Below are 20,313 nucleotides of genomic sequence, written 5' to 3'. Positions count from 1 at the left end.
ACGCCTTCTTTGTTTCACTACCCAGTTAGTCACCAAGTTTCTGTCGACTCCATCCCTAAGTGTGTCTTTCGTTTTATCCACTTTTCTCGGTTTTCACTTCGTTACCCTAGTTCCAGGCGTCACCTCAGCTGGCCCATGTAGCAGCGCCGTCACCGGTCCTCCGATTCTGTCCCTGTCCTCTGTGATTCTGTATACACCAGTTAAAATCCTCCTCCCTTGCTTTTAAGAAAGCTTTTCAATCACCTTCCATTTAATTTAGAATAAAGTCCCATGGACTTGCGATGTGGCAGTTGGCTTCTTTGAGAAGGTATCTCGAGGCAGAGCCTTGCATGCACGCAGGTGTGTGGAGAGCATCACGGGTGGTCCCCAAGGGGACCAACAGTGAGGGCAGTCGGCAGGCATCACCGTCAGCAGCTGGGAGAAGACGTTCTAGACAAGAGTCTGTGGGGACTTGACAGTGTCCAGTATCCGTGGCTCAAAAGTAGGGTCATGTTCCCTCCTTCAGCACCATCTCATGCCTTTTCAGGCACACTGGCCCTCTATCAGGTCTGGGGAAATCAAAATCCTCGACTACCACCTATTTTGCTATAAGGAAGGCTCATTCCAGCTCATCACACTAGCATCACTGAGGCTCCACTCTCTACAAGTGTTTGCCAGGTTATAGAGAAATAGGTTTGGGCTTCCCTGGTGGTTCAGACAATAAACAATCTGCCTGCAATGCAGGAGACCTGGGTTCAACCCCTGGGTCGGGAAGATCCCCTAGAGAAGAGAATGGCTACCCACTCCAGTATTCTTGCCTGGAGAATTCCATGGACAGAGGAGCCTGGCAGGCTACAGTCCATGGGACTGCAAAGAGTCGGACACACCTGAGCACAGCTCAGCAATCTGCATGTAGGTGCAAGCTGGGCTGAGAAACAACATCCTTGAATTCATCTGACTTATCCATGGGATCGAATATAAAAACACTCATAGATTCAACAGATAAGCTTCAAAGGGACAGAAGACTGGAAGCAAGCTGCTGATCAAATGCATGTGACCCAGACCGGGATTCTAGAGTTCCCAGGCAAACAAAGCATCTGGATTCATAATTGCCTCCCAAGGTCCCTCGAGGAACAGGCATTAAAAAATCTCCAAAAGTAGCTTTCAGTTCAGCAGTCTGTTGAGGGTGATTTTCCAGTTGGAACAGGTGTGGAGAACTTGATGGAAACTGTCTCCGGGACACTAGTTTCTTAAAACCAAGCAGTTCCACCAGAAAAGACAGTGGCAGCAGCCTCTGGGGCACAAGAAGGGTCTGCTCAGAAGAAACCCAGGGGCCAGCAGCCAAGCGGAGCTCCTGCACAGAGCCCCGAGTGCCCACATGCGAGGCTCCAGGGGAAATGCAAAGTACTACCTGTGGCCGGCACAGTAGCCCGAACAAGGTCCGATGACTGGAACCTTCTCCGTTGCAGGCTCAAAATCTCTGCAAAAAGATTTCAGTGTCATAAATGTCACTGTGAGAGAGGAGAGTGTGTCTGGGTGGGCGTTTCCTCCCAAGACCTAGTAATTTACACAGTACCCGAATTCAGCTCTTGCTGAGAAATCGCTTCTAATCGCCCAGTATGTAGATGTTTTACAGTTCTCGTCCTTTTGTAGGCAATCTGGTCAATAAATCCAGATTTTTCTTTTTTTCCCTCAGCAGGTACACTCACATACCATTGAGTTTCTACCATGGTTTTGGCAATATTAATACCGCGTTTCAGGAATCTAGTTTTTCCTGGGATAACTGCCAGCAGCAAGGACTGGTTTTGTTTTCTGCGTTTGTTGGGTAGAGAGCTAGGGCTGTGGACAATCCTTTCCGACCTAGCATCTGTTTGAACTGTTTGATGAGCGAGGAACTCTGGAGGCCTGGCCTTGAGCTGGTAGGGCTCCTGCTGCCCTGACTGTCATTCAGGTGAGAATCCTGGCTGGAGAAGGTGCAGGAACACCACCTGTTCCTGAGTGAGAACTCGTCTGAGCTGAATAAGAAATTGGTAGAATCATGTCTGGATCTGGATCGTAATTTAGCTTGAGTTTTTTTTTTTTTTTTTTTTAACTTTGAACTGGTAACCCACATGAGCAAGTGATTTTAACTGTAGATTCCAACTCCGTTACACATTAACATGCTAAGGGACTTAGGCCCTTTTTAAAATTTGTGAAATTCAACAATAGTGAAAAATACACAAAACAAATACATAAAGTGGTAACCCAAGTTCAAGACACAGGATGTTGTCCCCTGCCACATACACATTCTTTATCACACCTGCAGCTGAAAAATAACTGCTAACCTGGTAAACACGGCCTTGCTGTTCTTCATTTCATTTTACCATCTAAGTTGCTACTGCTGCTAAGTCGCTTCTGTCGTGTCCGACTCTGTGTGATCACAAGGACAGCAGCCCACCAGGCTCCCCCGTCCCAGGGGTTCTCCAGGCAAGAACACTGGAGTGGGTTGCCATTTCCTTCTCCAGTGCATGAAAGTGGAAAGTAAAAGTGAAGTCACTCAGTCGTGTCCAACTCTTCCCGACCCCCTGGACTGCAGCCCATCAGGCTTCTCTGCCCATGGGATTTTCCAGGCAAGAGTACTGGAGTGGGTTGCCATTGCCTTCTCCGTACCACCTAAGTATGTGTCCCTAAAAACAGTGGTTCAGACCTGCCTTTGTATGATGTTTGTGTTAAGTGGCATCAGTCAGGTCTGACTCCTTGTGACCTCATGGGCTGTAGCCCGCCAGGGTCCTCTGTCCATGGGATTCTCCAGGCAAGAACACTGGAATGGGTTGCCATGCCTTCCTCTGAGGGGATTTAATAGCACATGCATATAATTATTTATTATATATTAAACTATTAGGATTATCTTGCATATTGTGAGATTATTCTGGTGTGTGCATGCTCAGTCGTTCAGTCATGTCTGACTCCATGGACTGCAGCCCGCCAGGCCCCTCTGTCCAAGGCAACAATACTGGAGTGGGTTGCCATGCCCTCCTCCAGGGGCTCTTCCTGACCTGGGGATGGACCCCCGTCTCCTATGTCTCCTGCATTGATGGGAGATTCTTCACCACTAGCACCACCTGGGAAGCCTTTGTGTGAACTTCATATAAAGGAAAGCGTCAGTACTTTGGGGGAGGTAGGGAGTCGTTTCTCAGCACCGTGTCTGTGAGAGCCGGGGGTGTGCACAGCTGCTGTTTGTTTTCCTCACGAACAGAAAGCCGGGGCCTGGTTCACTGCCTGTTTGGCCAAGCTGAAAGCAGATGGTGTCCTTGCGCCGCGGCAGCTGTTCAGCCTCAGTGCCCGCGATGCAGATCTGACAGTGGACGCGGTCTCCCCGCTTGGTCGGTGGAATCCCCTTCCATTCTCACAGTTCCAGCCAGCACGCCCCTCGGTGAGCCTCGTTAGCTTTTTATTGATTATGGGGCTGTCGCCAATGGCCTAGCTGTTCGGTCTCCACTTGGAAAACTGCAAGCTCACAAACTGAAGACCCGCCTCTTGGAGGCCACACACGATGATAGCAAACCGCGGTACCACCTGAACCATCTGGGTCCCTTGTTGGATGCCCAGGGAAAGGGCTCATCCCGGTGAGACCAAAGCAAGCTGCTGTCTGCGCCAGCCGATTGGCATCATTGCTGCTTGCATCCATCATGGCATGGAACATAGTAACACATCCGCCACCACAGACTGGCAAAGGGAAGGAGCCTAGCTTCGGGGCAGAGGCCAGCACTGCAGCGGACGTTACCCCCGTGTTCTGTCTCCTGAGAGGGGGGCTGCATGGCCTTGGGCATGCCCCCACCCCCGCTCCTGGTGGAGGGACTACATCGGCTTCCGTCTCCATAAGCTTAGTAAAAAAAACGCGACACGCCTTAGATTTCTGGAAACTTCACTGTGCCCAATACTAATGGGCTTCTTTCTGTCATTTCGTTTGTGCTGGTTCTGATTCATATTGATACATCTTTTTGTGTGTTTCCTTATTTTTGAATGAGTGCTACATAATGTCTTTTAAAAAATGTATAGAAGTAATTTAAGGCCTGTGATATCATCTTCCTCTAGAGAGCATGCTGTTCATTGTTTCTTTCTGACAGATGCCTGTGGGTGCTAGCAATCTTGAATCACCTTAAGCCAATCTCCAGGATAGAAATTTTCTAGACCGTGTAGATTGTAGTCATTGAAAGTAGCTGGTGTACCTCTGGTTCACTCCTCTTTTGCCTCTTCTGGACATCAGCTGTAAGTGTGAGCCCTGTACCATGGGCCTCAATCTTGGCAGACTATATACATCACATTTTATATGTCCTTTCCCCCAGGGACTGTTAGGAGGACTGCTTAATCTCTCTGCCATCTCTTCTGGTCCCTGGGGCAAGCGTGGCCTGAAATCCCTCTCTGGGTTTTCCTCTTGTCCTACATTCTTGGGCCAGTGACTTCTCACTTTCTTCATACTTCGTGGATATTACTAGGAATGTGGTTTCAATATTTCACCCAGAAATTTTTGTTGTCTCCACTGGGAGAATTAACTAGCCTGCCATTACCGAAAGCCAACACTTATTTCGTCAATTTTTATTTTATTGCAGTGTCATTCACTTACAGTAAAATGCACAGATTTAAGTGTACACTTGATAAGATTATTTAAAAATATATACTCCATGTTGTTGTTGTGGCTCAGTCACTAAGTCGTGTCTGACTCTTTGGGACCCCATGAATTGTAACACGCCAGGCTTCCCAGTCCTTCACTATGTCCTGGAGTTTGCTCAAACTCACATCCATTGAGTCAGTGATGCCGTCCAACCAGCTCATCCTCTGTCGCCCTCTTCTCCTTTTGCCCTCACGTGTTACCATCACCCAGATAAAGACAGATAATATTCCTATCTTCCTGGAAAGATACCTCATTGCTCTCTCCAGTCAATCCTCAACCCTATCCCTGGAAATCAGCCTTTTAATTCATATCACTATATATTTATATTGTTATATGATATTTATAATGTTGAACTTCGTATAAAAGAAATCATACAACATCTACTCTTTTGCTCAGCAGAAGTTTTTGAGAATCTTCTGTTTTGCACATATCAGTAGCTTAATCCTTTTATTGTTCAACTGTATTATGTTTTATAAATATCTCAGTTTGTTTATCCACTTCCTATTGATGGACACTTGGATTATTTCCAGTTTTGATTCCTATGAATATATCTATTTTGAACACTTTTTTAGGATTCATTCATATCTTTTGCATTTTATTTCACATGGAAAATGATAGGGCATTTATATTGAAATTTAGGGCATCTGTATGTTATTGGATATCCTTACACCTTATTACACACCAAGCTACACCTTCCAACCTCATCTTCATCAGTTTGTTTCAGTTGCCATATTTTTGGTTTTTTTAAATTAATTTATTCAACAGATTTTTATAAAGCACCACTTAGTATGTGCTAGACACTGTTCCAAATACTTTTAAACAGTAATGTATATTATAGTCCTGACAACCAGTTGAAGTAGTTATTAATATTCACATAAAAATAATATATTAATGAATAAAAAGTCAACTAGAGCCTTAAGATTTCTACCAGAGAAGAGGATCATATTTCTTTAAAAAAGAAAACAAGGAAATCATGATTTCAATAGGGTCACTCTATTTCCCCTACATAAAAAATATTTATCCTAAGATTTAACAACTGGAAAGCACTAGAAACAAGCAATTTTTATTATATCCTCTTGACATGTTTAGTATAACAATTTGAATCAATGCTGTAGTTAAGTCAAAATGATTTAGCCTCATTATCTCTGGAAATTTATAGACTAATCTGGCCATATTTGAAACTTATTATGATAGTTGACATTTGAATGACATGAAATTAAGTCTCGAAAACACATCACACACACAGTGTCAACTCATGCATGTAGTACTCGGGATGCTAAAGGAAGCTGAAAGAGAGACTTGAAAGAGGAAAGGTCAGGGTCCCAGGGAGTGGTCTTATCTCTGACACCTGTGTGGTGGAGGGAGCAGAGATCATACCCAGAAAGGTGCCTGAAAGAGGAAGCCCAGGGGCCTTTGTTTTCTTTGTTTTTTGTTTGAAAGATGCTCTGAGGATCACCCCAGGTCTCGGATGTCCTAAAGCTCCTCCTCCATTAACCTACCGAATAGCGAGCTGAAGCTCACCAGTGATGCCCCCTGTCCTTTTCTTAGTCCTCATTCTCTTTGCTTTTCCTCAGTCATTGGACCCTGTTTTGAGCACTCGGCGTGGTTTTCAGTGTACTGCATCTCAACTGCCCTATTCTCTGCCCCCCATCTGCTTCCTCTCTGCTGTTTCAGTGGGAGCTGCTCACCAGCCTTGAACAATCCAGAAGTATTAGCCCAGCCACCAAACAATCCCCTTTTCCTTGGCTCCCAGGTATCAAGCACACACGAGATTCCATCTCATGGAATCATCAGAGCCTGGCTGGCTCACCCCCTGATTTAGATGCTAATTTAGGTACCTGATTAAATGCAGTCTTTGTCTGACCTCTCTGCTGTGTGTGCGCTTCTGTGTGACTCTGTCTCACTCTCCATATGCACAAATCGTACTTGCTTGTTCCCACAGTAAGTGCTTAAAAATAGAAAATACGGGCAGTAACTTGAGCGCCTATTTTAGAGTCATAACTGGGTTCAAATAGTGCTGTTGCTCAGATGGACGTTTTATAGGTCACCAAAGCTCCCAGAACTCCGCTTTCTTCATCTTTTAAAATGTAAATGACTATAATAGATACGCCTCTGGGATAGAATAAGATCGTAAATGAGGAGGTTTGCATAAAACATGTGGCAGATAGTAAACTCTCAATAAATGATTTCTCCCTGTGTTTTAACTCTCCTCCCATTCTAGTAACAGAATTGTTGAGCTCAGTTTCAGTTTGATTGATCAAAACCGACACGATTAGATGGGTTAGGATATGTTAGCTAACCACCTGCCTCACTCGACCACATCCTCTGAACATGGTAAGTGATAAAAGTATTTATCTCAATAAATCACGTAAATTACTAATATGTTGTTTTTTACGAAAACGTGAGTGCCAGGAAAATACACAATATTTTTCATGTGTCCTTTAGACACTAATAAAGTATCAATAACTTATGGTGTTCCTTGGAAGGAGCTATAATGTAAAAAATACAGCATCTAGTTTATATTTGATGAGTTCCCTTACTATGAGCTTTTCTATTTAGCCTTAATTTCTATTTAGTGATTAATAGAAATAGAGACGGTAAAAGTTGCCGAAGGAGAGTTTATACTAACAAAAGAAAGGTGGGAAATCAAGGAATTCATTAAAATGAAGCATGACATCTTGACACAAGTCCTAGATATTGGAGAGTCAGTATTATCCTACTAGTAAAAACTGTAGGGAGTTAAACTGAATGTTCCAATGATAGCAGCCTTATTGAAATAAAAGTGCTCCTCAGCCCCAAAGAATCCAGTCCCCTGATGAGCTGATGTGGAGATAATTATTTATAATAGCACTTACTGGTAGACAGGAAGGAGTGAAACCTGAGAAGACGCTGAGGCGTGACTCAGGTGGGTTTTATTTCTGATTCCACAGCACGGAAGTGGGTGCAGGTGACTCAGAGCGCTGTGATGGCCCAGCTGTCCCCGGGCATGCCTCCCCGTGCCAGGGGGAAGACTAGCGGGAGGGTCACCCTCCACAGTCTCACAGTCAGTTACTCCACCGTCAAGAGTCTGCAGTTCATTTTCATCGCTTCCCAAAGCACATGTGGAGCGCGCCACAGGGGCCCATGAACAGCCACTTAGTCTGGTTCTCTGCCTCTGGAAACAAGACCAGGGGGCCTTCCCATAAGGAGGGCTGTGGCGGCTTTCTAATACATTGGCCTAATTTACTTTTCTGGGAACCACTCAGTCCCTGGGGAAAGGGGAAGCCTGCTTTGTTGGCACATTTATTTTACAGCTACACCTCCTTTGTCTTAGGGATGTTTTGTGTACGTCAGTGCAACCGGATAAGACACGCAGCATAAAAAAGCCTGCGACACTGCCCAGCACGACCCGTCATTGACACGCTTCTTTATTCCAAAATGAGCCACTTCTGTTCTCTTATGTCTTTGTTATTATTTGTGATTTTGGAACGTCTCAGAAGAATCAGGAAGCAATACAACAACGAACAGGCGTCAAGCCAGGTCATATTTTTTATGATATGTCATATTGTATCTCGGCATATTATTTTTTACTTAAATGCCGAAATACTGCCACTGTACATTACTGTTCTTAATAATTTACTCTATTTTGCTTTTTAAAATATAGCTTACTTAAGGATTCCCTTATAAACAGTGGCATTTTATTTCTAAACTAAATAAGATAGGGTTTAACTGATGTTGAAGCTGAAACTCCAATACTTTGGCCACCTGATGCGAAGAGCTGACTCATTTGAAAAGACCCTGATGCTGGGAAAGATAGGGGCAGGAGGAGAAGGGGACCACAGAGGATGAGATGGCTAGATGGCATCACAGACTCAATGGACATGGGTTTGGGTAGACTCTGGGAGTTGGTGATGGACAGGGAGGCCTGGTGTGCTGCTGTTCATGGGGTCGCCAAGAGTCGGATACGACTGAGTGACTGAATTGAACTGAACTAACAAAGATTATGTGTGGAGAAGGCAATGGCACCCCACTCCAGTACTCTTGCCTGGAAAATCCCATGGGTGGAGGAGCCTGGTAGGCTGCAGTTCATGGGGTCGCTAAGAGTCGGACACAACTGAGTGACTTCACTTTCACTTTTCACTTTCATGCACTGGAGAAGGAAATGGCAACCCACTCCAGTGTTCTTGCCTGGAGAATCCCAGAGATGGGGAGCCTGGTGGGCTGCCGTCTGTGAGGTCGCACAGAGTTGGACAAAACTGAAGCGACTTAGCAGCAGCAGCAGCAGCAGCAGCAAAGACTGTCAGCCTAAAAAAATATATTTTTGCTTGGTTTGCAAGAGTAAAGATGAAGCACTTCCGTTTGAAACTCTCTGGATACAGTGCCTCCTCCAGGAAGCCTTTGAACTCTTTCCTGCCAGGACCAGACCCTTCCTCTTTATGCTGCCCTGTCCTCACTTGTATTTTATCTCATTTCTCTTTCCTCCTCTAGACTCTGAGTTCTTTGTGGCTGTGACATTCTCTGCCTCTCCAGCATCCAGCTAAATGCTCGACACGTAGCAGGTGCTTGAAGCGTGTTCAGTGGATGAATAAATAGCCTAAAGTTATGACCCTGTCGCTTTCCAGTCTATCCACTTATACATTTTTTTTTCCTGACAATGACGGAAGCCGCATAATTGGCTAATTTGATGAGCGGTCATTAAATCCACAAGTCATTAACTATTCGATAATTTAGCTCACAGTCTACAAATAGGACCATTTCGAAGGTTTAAAGTGATGGACTTCATTTTACCTTGACATCATGTGTTTCACTTACATTCACACCAGGAACCCCTTACCCAAAGCCTTCAAAGCTACCAGGACAATTATTTCCTCCCCTAAAACTAAGCTGCCTGGCTAGCTCAGTTGATAAAGCAGGTGGGTTCGATCCCTGGCTCAGGAAGATCTCCCTGAGAAGGGAATGGCAACCCACTGGAATATTCTTGCCTGGAGAATCCCATGGACTGAGGAGCCTGGCGGGCTACAATCCATGGGGTTGCAAAAAGTCCGACATGACTGAGCGACTAAACAACAGACAACAAAAAGGAAACACTCTGGACATTAACGTCAATACCTGGATTTTGAAACTCAGAGCAGGGAGATGGGGGGTCATCTTATACCCAGCTCGGAAAGTCAGGCGTCTCAGAACCCGGCACGTGTTGCCGCCGCTCCCCCGGAATATTGTCAGACCAATAGGCGTGTGCGAGGCACTTTTATGGACAGTATAAATATTTTGAGCTGGAGGCATCGCCACCAGCTGATATTTTCTTTCCTCAGGACCAGCTGTTCAGGAGCATCCCGGACCGGAGCCAAGCACATTCAGGACTTGGATCTGACCCGGCCCGGCGGCCCAGCCTGCGCAGCGATGTCGGTGGTGGAGGAAAACCGGCCGTTCGCCCAGCAGCTCTCCAATGTCTACTTCACCATCCTCTCCCTTTTCTGCTTCAAGCTCTTTGTGAAAATCAGCCTGGCCATCCTCAGCCACTTCTACATAGTGAAAGGCAACCGCAAGGAAGCGGCTCGGATAGCGGCCGAGTTTTACGGAGTAACCCAAGGACGAGGTATGTGTCTGGCCTGCGCTCTGGTTTCACGCCGACTTTATCTTTCATCCACAACCCAAGAAAACACCCCAGGTTTCCTCCTCTAGGGACCGACTCAAAGTGTCTGTTTTGCCAGCTTCTCATCATGGAAAATATTTAAGTCACTTCCTGGCCTCAGAAAAAATAAAATAAAATAAAATAAAATTCCCTTTTTGGGTTTAATGAAATCGAGGTATGGTTGCAAAATAACCTAATGGGAACATACTCTAGGGTAGATGTTTTCTTAATCATAAATATTTTTAAACTTTTAACGTTTCACTTGCCAAGCCATACTTTTACAGGGTTCAACTGCTGATTGCACTTTAATTGTCCTTAATATACCCGAGTTTTTATGATTTTTTAAATCAAATCTTTAGGAATATGTAAAATGATTGTTACAGGAGAAGATTTGAAGGTTTTGTTTTTCACAGTTTTTATTTGACTGAGATTAGCTAATTCATTATAAAGTAAAGCACACTGTGGAAAACACTAAGATTTACAGCATGGGTTTTCCTGATGGAATTTTTGTCACTTTGCTCAATTGGTAAGAAATTGATTACAAAAGGACAGGAACATGAATGAACAAATGTTGTATGTATGCAGCCAAGTACATCCATCTATATTTCTTAGAAGAAATTGAAATTTGAAATTAAGTGAGAAACAGTCATTTTAACCATAGACTTGAAAGGTTGTAAAGCAATTTACATTCTATTGGACTGCTATTTTGTACAACAAAAGCAATTCTTATGGTGGGCTTCAAGGTGACATTTCAATTTCTTAAAGTCTTGATTATTTCTGGTTTGAAAATCAGGCAAGCATGCACTTTTAGAGCCCCAAATATCTCTAAAGTAACTTAAATTTTTGTAATCAAAATATACTACCACATAATTAGAGAATGTATTTTTTTTAAAGAATGCTTAGAATAGAAAGCTCGTATCTGCTTTTCTTTATTTTTCAATTTGTGGAATAACTTATTTTAAAAATCTAGGTGACTCTGTAGGTATATGTAAAATTGAACAAAGGTAGAAAATACTTTTTGGTGTATGTGGTAGATAAGGAATACATTTTCCCCCCAAGGAAGATCGTTCTTATGCAAAATGAGAAAGTTATGTGTTCGTACAAAGTGAGGAAAATCTAAAGGCCAGGATGAAACCCGGACAAGGAAGGTGGGCTCTAGAGGAAACAGGCAACATTTTATCTTTCACCCACCAGCTCAGAAAAGGGATAACTGTTTAAATGTGGTATATACCATGTTGGTAAAGGGAATATTCTGTTTTAAAAAACTAGCAAACATAAGAGATTAGATTTTAAAGTAAACCTCGTGTTTTTATATATAAAACTAAATAGATGATGCAGGCATAAGGTGACTAAGTTTATGGTCACGGGAAGCCCGTAACTCATTACTTGATAATCAAATCCCATCTACGTGTTATGAGAACTGCTGTACACAAGAACTGAAATATTGGCTAGAAATCTTAGATTTTTCGTGAATTGACAAGGGTTTAGAGGAAGCTTTGAAATCTCCTTTTGAGCTTATTTACAAATGAAAGAAACGCTTGTTCCCTCTTTAGCCTGATCTCAGTCTGCTCACGCTGGGAAGCCCCCCGGGAAGCTGGGAAAGGGCTTCCATGTTCCCATCTGTTTTGATGAGTTTGTGTTAAGATATATTAGAACTCTAGGATTATATTCCAAAAAGGAGAGAAAGAAATTAACACTCACTAATAGAAAATACTTTTTCTGGGAATATAAATGGGGAACATCAAAATTTCAAATCTGTTATATGTTGTTTATAATTTTGTACCTGTTTACAAGATTCTCACTTCCTATAGCTTGCATTCACATATATGTTGACCAATACAATATATTATAATTTGTATTCAGTGTAAGAATAATCAGTCTCCAATTTTATTTTAATGTTAGGACAGTGAGGAACCTTACAAACTCTTGGTCTACCTCTAAGAATTAATTCTTCCTTGCCTAGGAAGAAATTATACTCTGTTTTAATATAAGTTTTTCTTTTATTACTATGATTAAACTATCTTTATTGTGTTTATGTTTTTATCATTAACCAATCAGGCTTAATTATCTTTGCTTAATCTAGCAATTTCCTCCTTCCTAGGAAAGATTATCACCTCCATTCCACTCTGAGTTAGGTTTCTCGTTCCTACTTTCAAGACTTAGCCAGATTGTTCCCCAACATTTCTGATGGGGAGCTGCCAAATTCCATGAAATATGAGATGGTGTGTGTATTTTCATGTCTTCCATAATCACGGAAGACCCTGTTGACAACAGTCTGGATGTCCTCCCAGTGAGCAATAGTTCTTCGGTAGGAAATAAAAGAAACTCTGTCTTCCCAGATACTATTGCAAATCAGCTCATTGTCTTAGACAAATAAGGGGTGATCTTTCTTAATGTACTCTCCAATCAGGCTGGAGACCTGGTAGGATCAGGTAAGAATACCAAAAAGCAACATGGTAACTAAAATTGCTTAAGACTGTTTCCTTCTTGATCCCTTTGCTTTTCCAATAAGCCATAGAAATCTGACTTTTCACCCTTTTAACCAGCTGCGCCATCATACTGGAGGGACTTCTCAGGCTTTTCTATGTAACTATTTTTCCATAAGGTTCTTGCTGTTAAATGTCCTGATGACAGTCTCCACATATCCGAGCTCTAGTCTATTTTTAAAGCCAGTACTTTACTTTGAGGCTGATTCAGTGAAACTAACAGAAGTTGAAAGGTGTCTCCAGCTGTTACATCAGACAGTACAGAGAGCAAGTGAGATGTTGGGGAGAATGCCGATTTTATGAAATCCCTCTAAAGCTGTGGAAGAAGCATGTGCCACTGACACCTGGAGAAACAGCTAAGGGTCTACCTTTCAAGTTCTATCTTAGGCTCTTAGGAGAGTTCAGTATTTTAACCTACATGTAGACAAGGTCAGTTCTAAGTACCTGTTTATTGAGCACCCTGGTATCAAGGCATTGGGGAAATAGGATATAAAAAAGGCAAAATGTACTGTTCCCAACTGTAAGCAGGTTATTCTAATTAAGGAGATATCTGTGTCACTAAGTTGTGTCTGACTCTTTGAGACCCCATGGACTACAGCATGCCAGGTTCCCCTGTCCTTTGGTATTATGTATAATAATTACTTTCCCAATACACTAAATACCAAATGAGCCTAAAGCATGGAAAGGTCAATTTCAGATTTGGACCTTCAGAGATATTTTCATGGAGGATGAAGATCTTGAGTTGACTCCCAGGAACCCAGCAGGGAGCAGAGACAGGAGTTAGGGTGCACATATGATGTTAAGAGACAGTAGATTTGCCTGGAGTTAAAGGTTCATGCAATAGAAAAAATGATAATAAATTGGGCGCAGATATGAAAGAATTTGAATGGCAGGCTAAGCAATTTCAACTTAACTTTGGCAGCAGTAGGAGTCACTGGGAGTGTCTGGTATGAAGGAAGTTTGGAAAACATATAAACAGCTAATTTAAGGTCAATTTACACAGTAGTGGTCTTTGAGTTGGGTAAGGGGACAGGGTTGAGGTTGGTAGATCAGGTAGACCCCGCCATCAGGACATGAGGCCCCAGATTTTCTGGTAGTGGTAGTTGTCTGAATGGAAAGAAAAGAATGACAACAAAAAATAAACAAAAAGAAGAAATGAATGAACCTGATGGTACCTTTAAATACACTAGTGAAGAGAGTAGTGGTTACCTTAGGGTCTCCCAGAATTAGACAGTGACATACCTAAAGGAAAAGTCTGTCAATCAGAAGAACTAATTACCTACCCATGTAGGTCTGCAGTTCCCAGGTAATGCCACCCCTGACAGCTGGGTCCTCAGCTGCCTGGCAAGTCTGATGGGTCACCTTTTCTAGTGTGAAATGTCAGGGTGAGTCGGGAAATCATAGCTCTAGACTCTGAATTCCTGTCTTTGATTTATTTACTGTTTATTCCCTTTGTTTCACTTTTTCGTCACCAAGTAACCTTCGGGTTGTGACTTGGCTCCCCCTCTGCCTCTGTCCACAGAGAGAGAATGTTCTGGCTTGCCCTGGGAGGGTTTCAGTCCATCTGACATTTATGGTTCTTGCGGTAAATTAATATGTTTGCATCTTGACATCACTCTTTGGTGCTCTGTGCTCTTTGAGTTGTAAGTCCACCTCCGAGATGTGACTTTGCTCCAGCTTTGCCGACAGATCAGGTTTCCAAGCCTGCAAGGCCATGGACCAAATTTTAGAGTGTGGAAAATTCATCGAGGTAATGACTCCATGAGGCTGCCTGAAAAACAATCTCATGACACCCAGCCTCCTCAGCACTCCTTTCATAGTTGAGGCTTGATATAGAATATAGAATGTATGAGGAATAGTCTGGTAGAATATTTGTGCTTGAGATTTCAGAAATTTGGTTTCAGGGTTGCCATTAAGCATGCAGTTGTTTTTTTGTTTTGTTCTGTTTTTTCTTTTTTTTTTTTTTTCCAGTGAGTCTATTGTTGACACTTGGAAATAGGATACAGGGTAAACGTGCACTCTGAGTCGAGTCAATGACAAAGGACTTATCATTTTGGAGAACATTGGAACCTGGGTAGGAAAAGCAGCTAGAACTTTGTATGATGTAACTTTTTTCTCCATCAATAGAATCCATCCCAGGTTTAAAAACAACTTAAGGGATTTAACTTTACGGCTGATGCCAGCAAGGACAACAGGCATGCCCATTATACCTGTTCCCCAGGAACAACTTGTTTCCTGTGAGTTTTGGTGCTACTGTGTTGATTGTGAGGTTAGTTATGTTGGGAACATTTCTCAGAATCTCAGCATTGAAAAATGTCAAGCCAACCTGTAGGCTCAGTTCTTTTATAGTGCTCATTGTATAAAGGTATAAAAATACCTTGAAGATGTGAGAGTCTGGGGATACATTTTCTATACTTAATGGAAAATCACCAGATAAGAATAACTGAAATAAATAGAACAGTTCTTCTATGGCAAGAAACATGACGTTATAATCAAAATTGCTACCAAAAAGGTTTTTAAGAGACTTTCGTTTTGCCCACATTTCTACTTTTTTTTTTTTTTTTTGGAAATGCCAGAGCACTTTTTTTGGAAGGGACGAATATAATACTGTGAATTTAAACAGGAATCTGAGAACAAAGTTTCCAGGGTGCAAAAGGCTTTGTCATATTTTAATGTATTAATATTGTTCCTCTCCTCTGTATTTGGAGAAATGCTTAGATTTTTGGAATTAAAGAATGCAGCATAGCTCATTATTGCTTAGGAGGGGACTGGTTTCCTAGGAATATTCTTCCATACCTTTTACTTGTGTGTATTCTGTATCAAAGGCACAGTGCTAGGCATTAAGGATGAAATGTACGGACAAATCACTGTCTGTCTCCTAAAGGTATGTATAGTCTAGTGAGAGAGACAAACTGATGACCAAGTAATTTGCTGATTTGCACGGTTGAAGGGGTGCTCGGGGAGCACCAAGGAGAGAGTATGGAGATAAGAAGGTTCTGCCTGGGGTTCGTCAGGTAAACAAAAGCTGTGCTAACCACAGGCATCTTCTCTCCATCATCATGCATGCATCCTCATTCATCATGCTCCAGAGCTTCCCAGTTCCCGATCGGCCCTCCCCGTTCACCTTTTCATCTCTCAACCTATTATTACCTCTAACTCATATGTGTGTATGTTAGTTGCTCAGTCATGTCCAACTCTTTTCAACCCCATGGACTATAGCCCACCAGGCTCCTCTGTCCATGGAATTCTCTAGGCAAGAATACTGGAGTGGGTTGCCATTTCCTTCTCCAGGGGATTTTCTCAACCAAGGGATTGATTCCAGGTCTCCCACATCTCTTCAAGCAGATTCTTTATCGTCTGAGCCACCAGGGAAGCCCTCTAATTCATCTATCTCCTGCCTAAATCTTTGCCTGTAAGGGTGCACAGTTTTATTGCCAAAAGAATTTTTTTAGACAAGAGCCAGTGTGCTTATTGCTTATCCGTTAAGCCTTTTGAAGAATAAAAACTATGTTGGTGAACAATTTAAAATCAAATTTTGTATACGAGTGGCATGGTTAGAGTCGACTCTAAAAATTTTATGTAATAACTGTAGTTAAAGAATGAAAGCTAGGTCTAGGCCTTCTGCTTTTCAATTTGCACTCTCTTTTAGAGGACGGTAAATTATGAAAAGAAGCTCCCTTCCTTATTAGTTGACATAACTGACACCATTTTGAATTTAATTCAGTTCAGTAAACACTTGAATACCTGCTCTGCTCCTGGCACCGTATTATGTGCTATGTGCTCATGGATGAATGCATATAGGTGTATATATGTGGCTGTACATACATGTATTTAACACATAGAGTGTACGAGTTGCTTTTGAGTCATGGGAACCTTGGATCAGTGGAGCCAAACTTTGTCCATGTAATACCAGCAAACAGCAAGCACATAGGAAATTCATAAAGTGCTACACTGAACAACGTCAAGTTCCCTAAGGAAGTCCATTGAGAGTATCAGATCCTAAAGAAGGTGGAGCTGAAGGAAAAACTTCAGAAGCAGAACATACCTGGTTAGGTATAAGTGCTGATGGAACCAAGCTGCATGTAAAGAAAAAAAAAAAAGAGAGAACTTTTAGATGTGGAACTGAGCAAGCCTGGTTCATGGGGCCAGAGGCTGAAGGATAAATATTTGCTAAGAGAAAGAGTCATGCCAAAGTGAAAAATACATGTATCCTCAGATTGCATGTCCTAAAGTCAAAAGTTCTATTACAAGTTTTCCAATGGATTCAGCCCCTGACTCATGAGGGAAACCAGCACCACTATGAGTACTTTTATAAAATCCCAGGTGTAATGAGTCAACATGTTATTACGTGTGGTCCATGAACTACGTCTCAGCGGTTGAATACCTCCTGGGTGCCACATCAGCTCTGCGCATCCTCAGAATGGACCCACGGAGGCTCCTGGACTCCTGCTTCATCTCAGCACAGGAAGCTCATTTTCTAACCTGGGGAAGAGAGAGGAAAGTTGATCCCCGGTGACAGGCCACGCCATTGAAAGCAAGGGGGGTTATTTGGAATGCCTCTTCTTCCAAAACCACCATCAAATAGTTTCTTAAAGGAAGAAAGTGTCCACTCACAGCCTATGAAGAACTTTTGGCATTTCTTCTTCACCAGCTGCACAAAGAACAAATCCTTCATTCTTCCCACCCTTCTCACAGCAACACTACAAAGCAGACCATTGGCTTTTCAGATTGGAAACACCCCAAGAATATCAGGTCATGAGAGGGGAGGCTTAAGGAGTCTAAAAACTGTTCAACTGTTAGCACTTCCAGGTGGCCTGTAGTTAAACAAGCATACTCTGTGACATGCAGGTTAAGGAGGACATGTAATGGTTAGAATGGTCTCTTTTCTCAATCCTGTAATTCTTCATGGACAACTGGGGGACAAGATTTTTAAAATCAGTCCTCTAAGAAGATTTAGGAGATTTTTAGAAGAGCCTCAATGACTGAGAGGCTAGGGCAATGTGAGGGGACAGGTTCCCATGGCCCCTTTTCCTTCGTGAACAGAACCGCTTGACTTTTATGAATCTTCAGATGTTGGACTGCAAGAGGAATTTTTCTTTAATGTTTAAACTGTCCCGTTTTATTTAAAATATGGTGTGAGTTAACACACATCGACTTCACGTTCACTTTTCACTTTCATGCATTGCAAAAGGAAATGGCAACACACTCCAGTGTTCTTGCCTGGAGAATCCCAGGGACAGGGAAGCCTGGTGGGCTGCCGTCTATGAGGTCGCACAGAGTTGGACACAACTGAAGCGACTTAGCAGCAGCAGCAGCAGCACACATCTTTACAGACCCTAACCACTCTATAAAATGAGTCATAACTGAGTATCCATCCAACATTCTTTCCTAGGGATTAGAACAACAGAAAACATTTGGGGCCCGTCAGGAATGGGCATAAGTATGTCCAGTGGCACGAGGGCATCTCTCTCCATCAGAGGAGCTAAAATTTCCATGTCACCATCACCCCTACTGACCAAAACAGAAACATTCAGAAATACATACACTCTTTCCAGAGGGCTTACGGTCTGAAGTTATGGGCAGAGCACAAACAAACTGACATTTAATATGGAAATGCCATTGATGTTCTTAAATAGCAACATCAGTGCATCTCTGTCATCAAGTGTGCAGCTTGATTTAAATGAAAACTGACAAGGATGCAGTTAAAATTGAGGCTGGTACATTGAAAATCTGTTCTTTCCCATCGTAACGCTGCAGCGAGTCGATTAAAGCAGGTAGTCCGCCTTCAAAATGCTAACAGATGATCTTCTAAAGAGTTCTCAGCACCCGGAGACAGGATAGCAGTTAAATAATGAGCATATAAGTCATGATGACTCTATGAGTGAATCCCTCAGGAACAACCAAACACATCCTTGATTAACCACTGAGAAGATTGATGAGCCCTTCTGTTTTCCAAATTCTGCCTCCTTCACTAGAGAAATGACGATCCCCATCATCCATCAAGTCAAAGTAGTAAGTAAGCTAGGGAATGAAATGGTGCACCAAAGGAGTTTCTGCATTGAAAGCTTTGTGTCTTATGTTCCTCTTGAGCCATGGTCAGGATGCGGAATTTGGACAGGAAAATGTACCGGTTCTCTTACAGTGCAAGTACCTAGAACCTCATGGGCTTCCCTGATGGCTCAGCGGTAAAGAATCCTCCTGCCAATGCAGGAGGTGTAGGTTCAGTCCCTGGGTTGGGAAGACCCCCTGGAGAAGGAAATGGCAACCCACTCCAGTCTTCTTGCCTGGGAAATTCCATGGACAGAGGATCCTGGCAGGCTACAGTCCATGAGCTCTGAGGTTTTCTCTCTCTCTCTGTTCCCTGTAGTTAGGATGAAATTGCTCATCTGTTAAAATCTAGTAAAGGAATGAAGTTTTATGTATCCTTACCGTTACTCAAAGGAAGGAGCAAAACAAGACCGAATTGATTTGGAGAGAATCGCTCCCTGTGTAGTGAATGTTAAGCCCTGAAACCATGCTTGCATATCTAATTGGTGTGACCTTCCAGGAACATGAAAGACAGGGAGGTCTGTTTAAGCAAGCTCAATATTTATGGGAAAGCTGCTGCTGTTCTGAAGAAGGAAGTTATAATTTGGGTTTCCTGACCTTTGCATAAATCATATTGCAGACAACACAGTGATTTTGTTGTTATTGTTGAGTCACTGAGTCATGTCCAACTGTTTGCGACCCCAAGGACTGCAGCACGCCAAGCCTTTAGCTTGTAAGGTGTCTGTGTCATCCACGGGACTTTTCCACTGGTTCTTTCCAAAGAGAATATTAACTATTTAGAAAGTGTTTCATTGCAGCATATGGGATCTAGTTCCCTGACCAGGGATCAAACCTGGGCCCCTTGTTTTGGGAGCACAGAGTCTTAACCTCTGCATGCCACCAGGAAGAGCGAAGATCCCACGTATCGAAACTGACTCATCACAGCCAAATAAATAGATAAATGTTCTTAAAAATTAAAAAAAGTATTGAAAATGTAAAATTTCCCCCAACTATAAGCAAAAATGAGAAGTTGGTTATGTGCCTTCAGGATTCAAGCTATTCTTGTTCGGATATTTTTCTCTGGCAGGCTCCACAGAAAAAGCAGGACATTCTGAGCTGTCATGTGGGATCTTAGCCCAGGTGTCAGCAGGTTGGTGAGAATGACGAGGACCTGGAGGGGATGTTGTGGTGTGGGCAGGCTAGTTCACAGTTTTCAATGACTTGCAGACATTTTTTTTCCTACCCTCTTATTACCTTGTCTAAGAAACTCCTCTTGACAGAAATTCTTTGAACAGAAATGTTTTCCTGGGCAATCCTGGTCAAATACCTGATTGTGAATATACTGTAGGAAGCCAGGTTTTTCTGGAAGGGTTCTAAGGTTCTTTTGGAAGGGTCCTAAGGTTCTTCTGGAAAGGTACTAAGGTTCTTCTGGAAGGGTCCTAAGGTTCTTGTGGAAGGGTCCTAAGGTCCTTGTGAAAGGGTCCTAAGGTTCTCCTGGAAGGGTCCTAAGGTTCTTCTGGAAGGGTCCTAAGGTTCTTGTGGAAGGGTCCTAAGGTTCT

The 20,313-nt window shown here is 42.8% G+C and overlaps 1 protein-coding gene across 1 annotated transcript in view; it reads left to right on the top strand.

Annotated features, from left to right (window-relative positions):
* Positions 1 to 9,730: 9,730 nt before the first annotated feature.
* ASB5 (ankyrin repeat and SOCS box containing 5) overlaps positions 9,731 to 20,313 on the top strand; it is a 40,025-nt gene continuing 29,442 nt past the window's right edge. Inside the window, exon 1 of the mRNA XM_052661275.1 lies at positions 9,731 to 10,205. Coding sequence (XP_052517235.1) covers positions 9,746 to 10,205 — 460 coding nt within the window. The 5' untranslated portion in view covers positions 9,731 to 9,745. The remainder of the gene's footprint in view (positions 10,206 to 20,313) is intronic.

The sequence above is a fragment of the Budorcas taxicolor genome, chromosome 24 (assembly GCF_023091745.1).
Source record: "Budorcas taxicolor isolate Tak-1 chromosome 24, Takin1.1, whole genome shotgun sequence".
Lineage (NCBI taxonomy): Eukaryota > Metazoa > Chordata > Mammalia > Artiodactyla > Bovidae > Budorcas > Budorcas taxicolor.
Note: the sequence above shows the minus strand (reverse complement) of the source record. Positions and strands in the feature narration are given on the sequence as shown.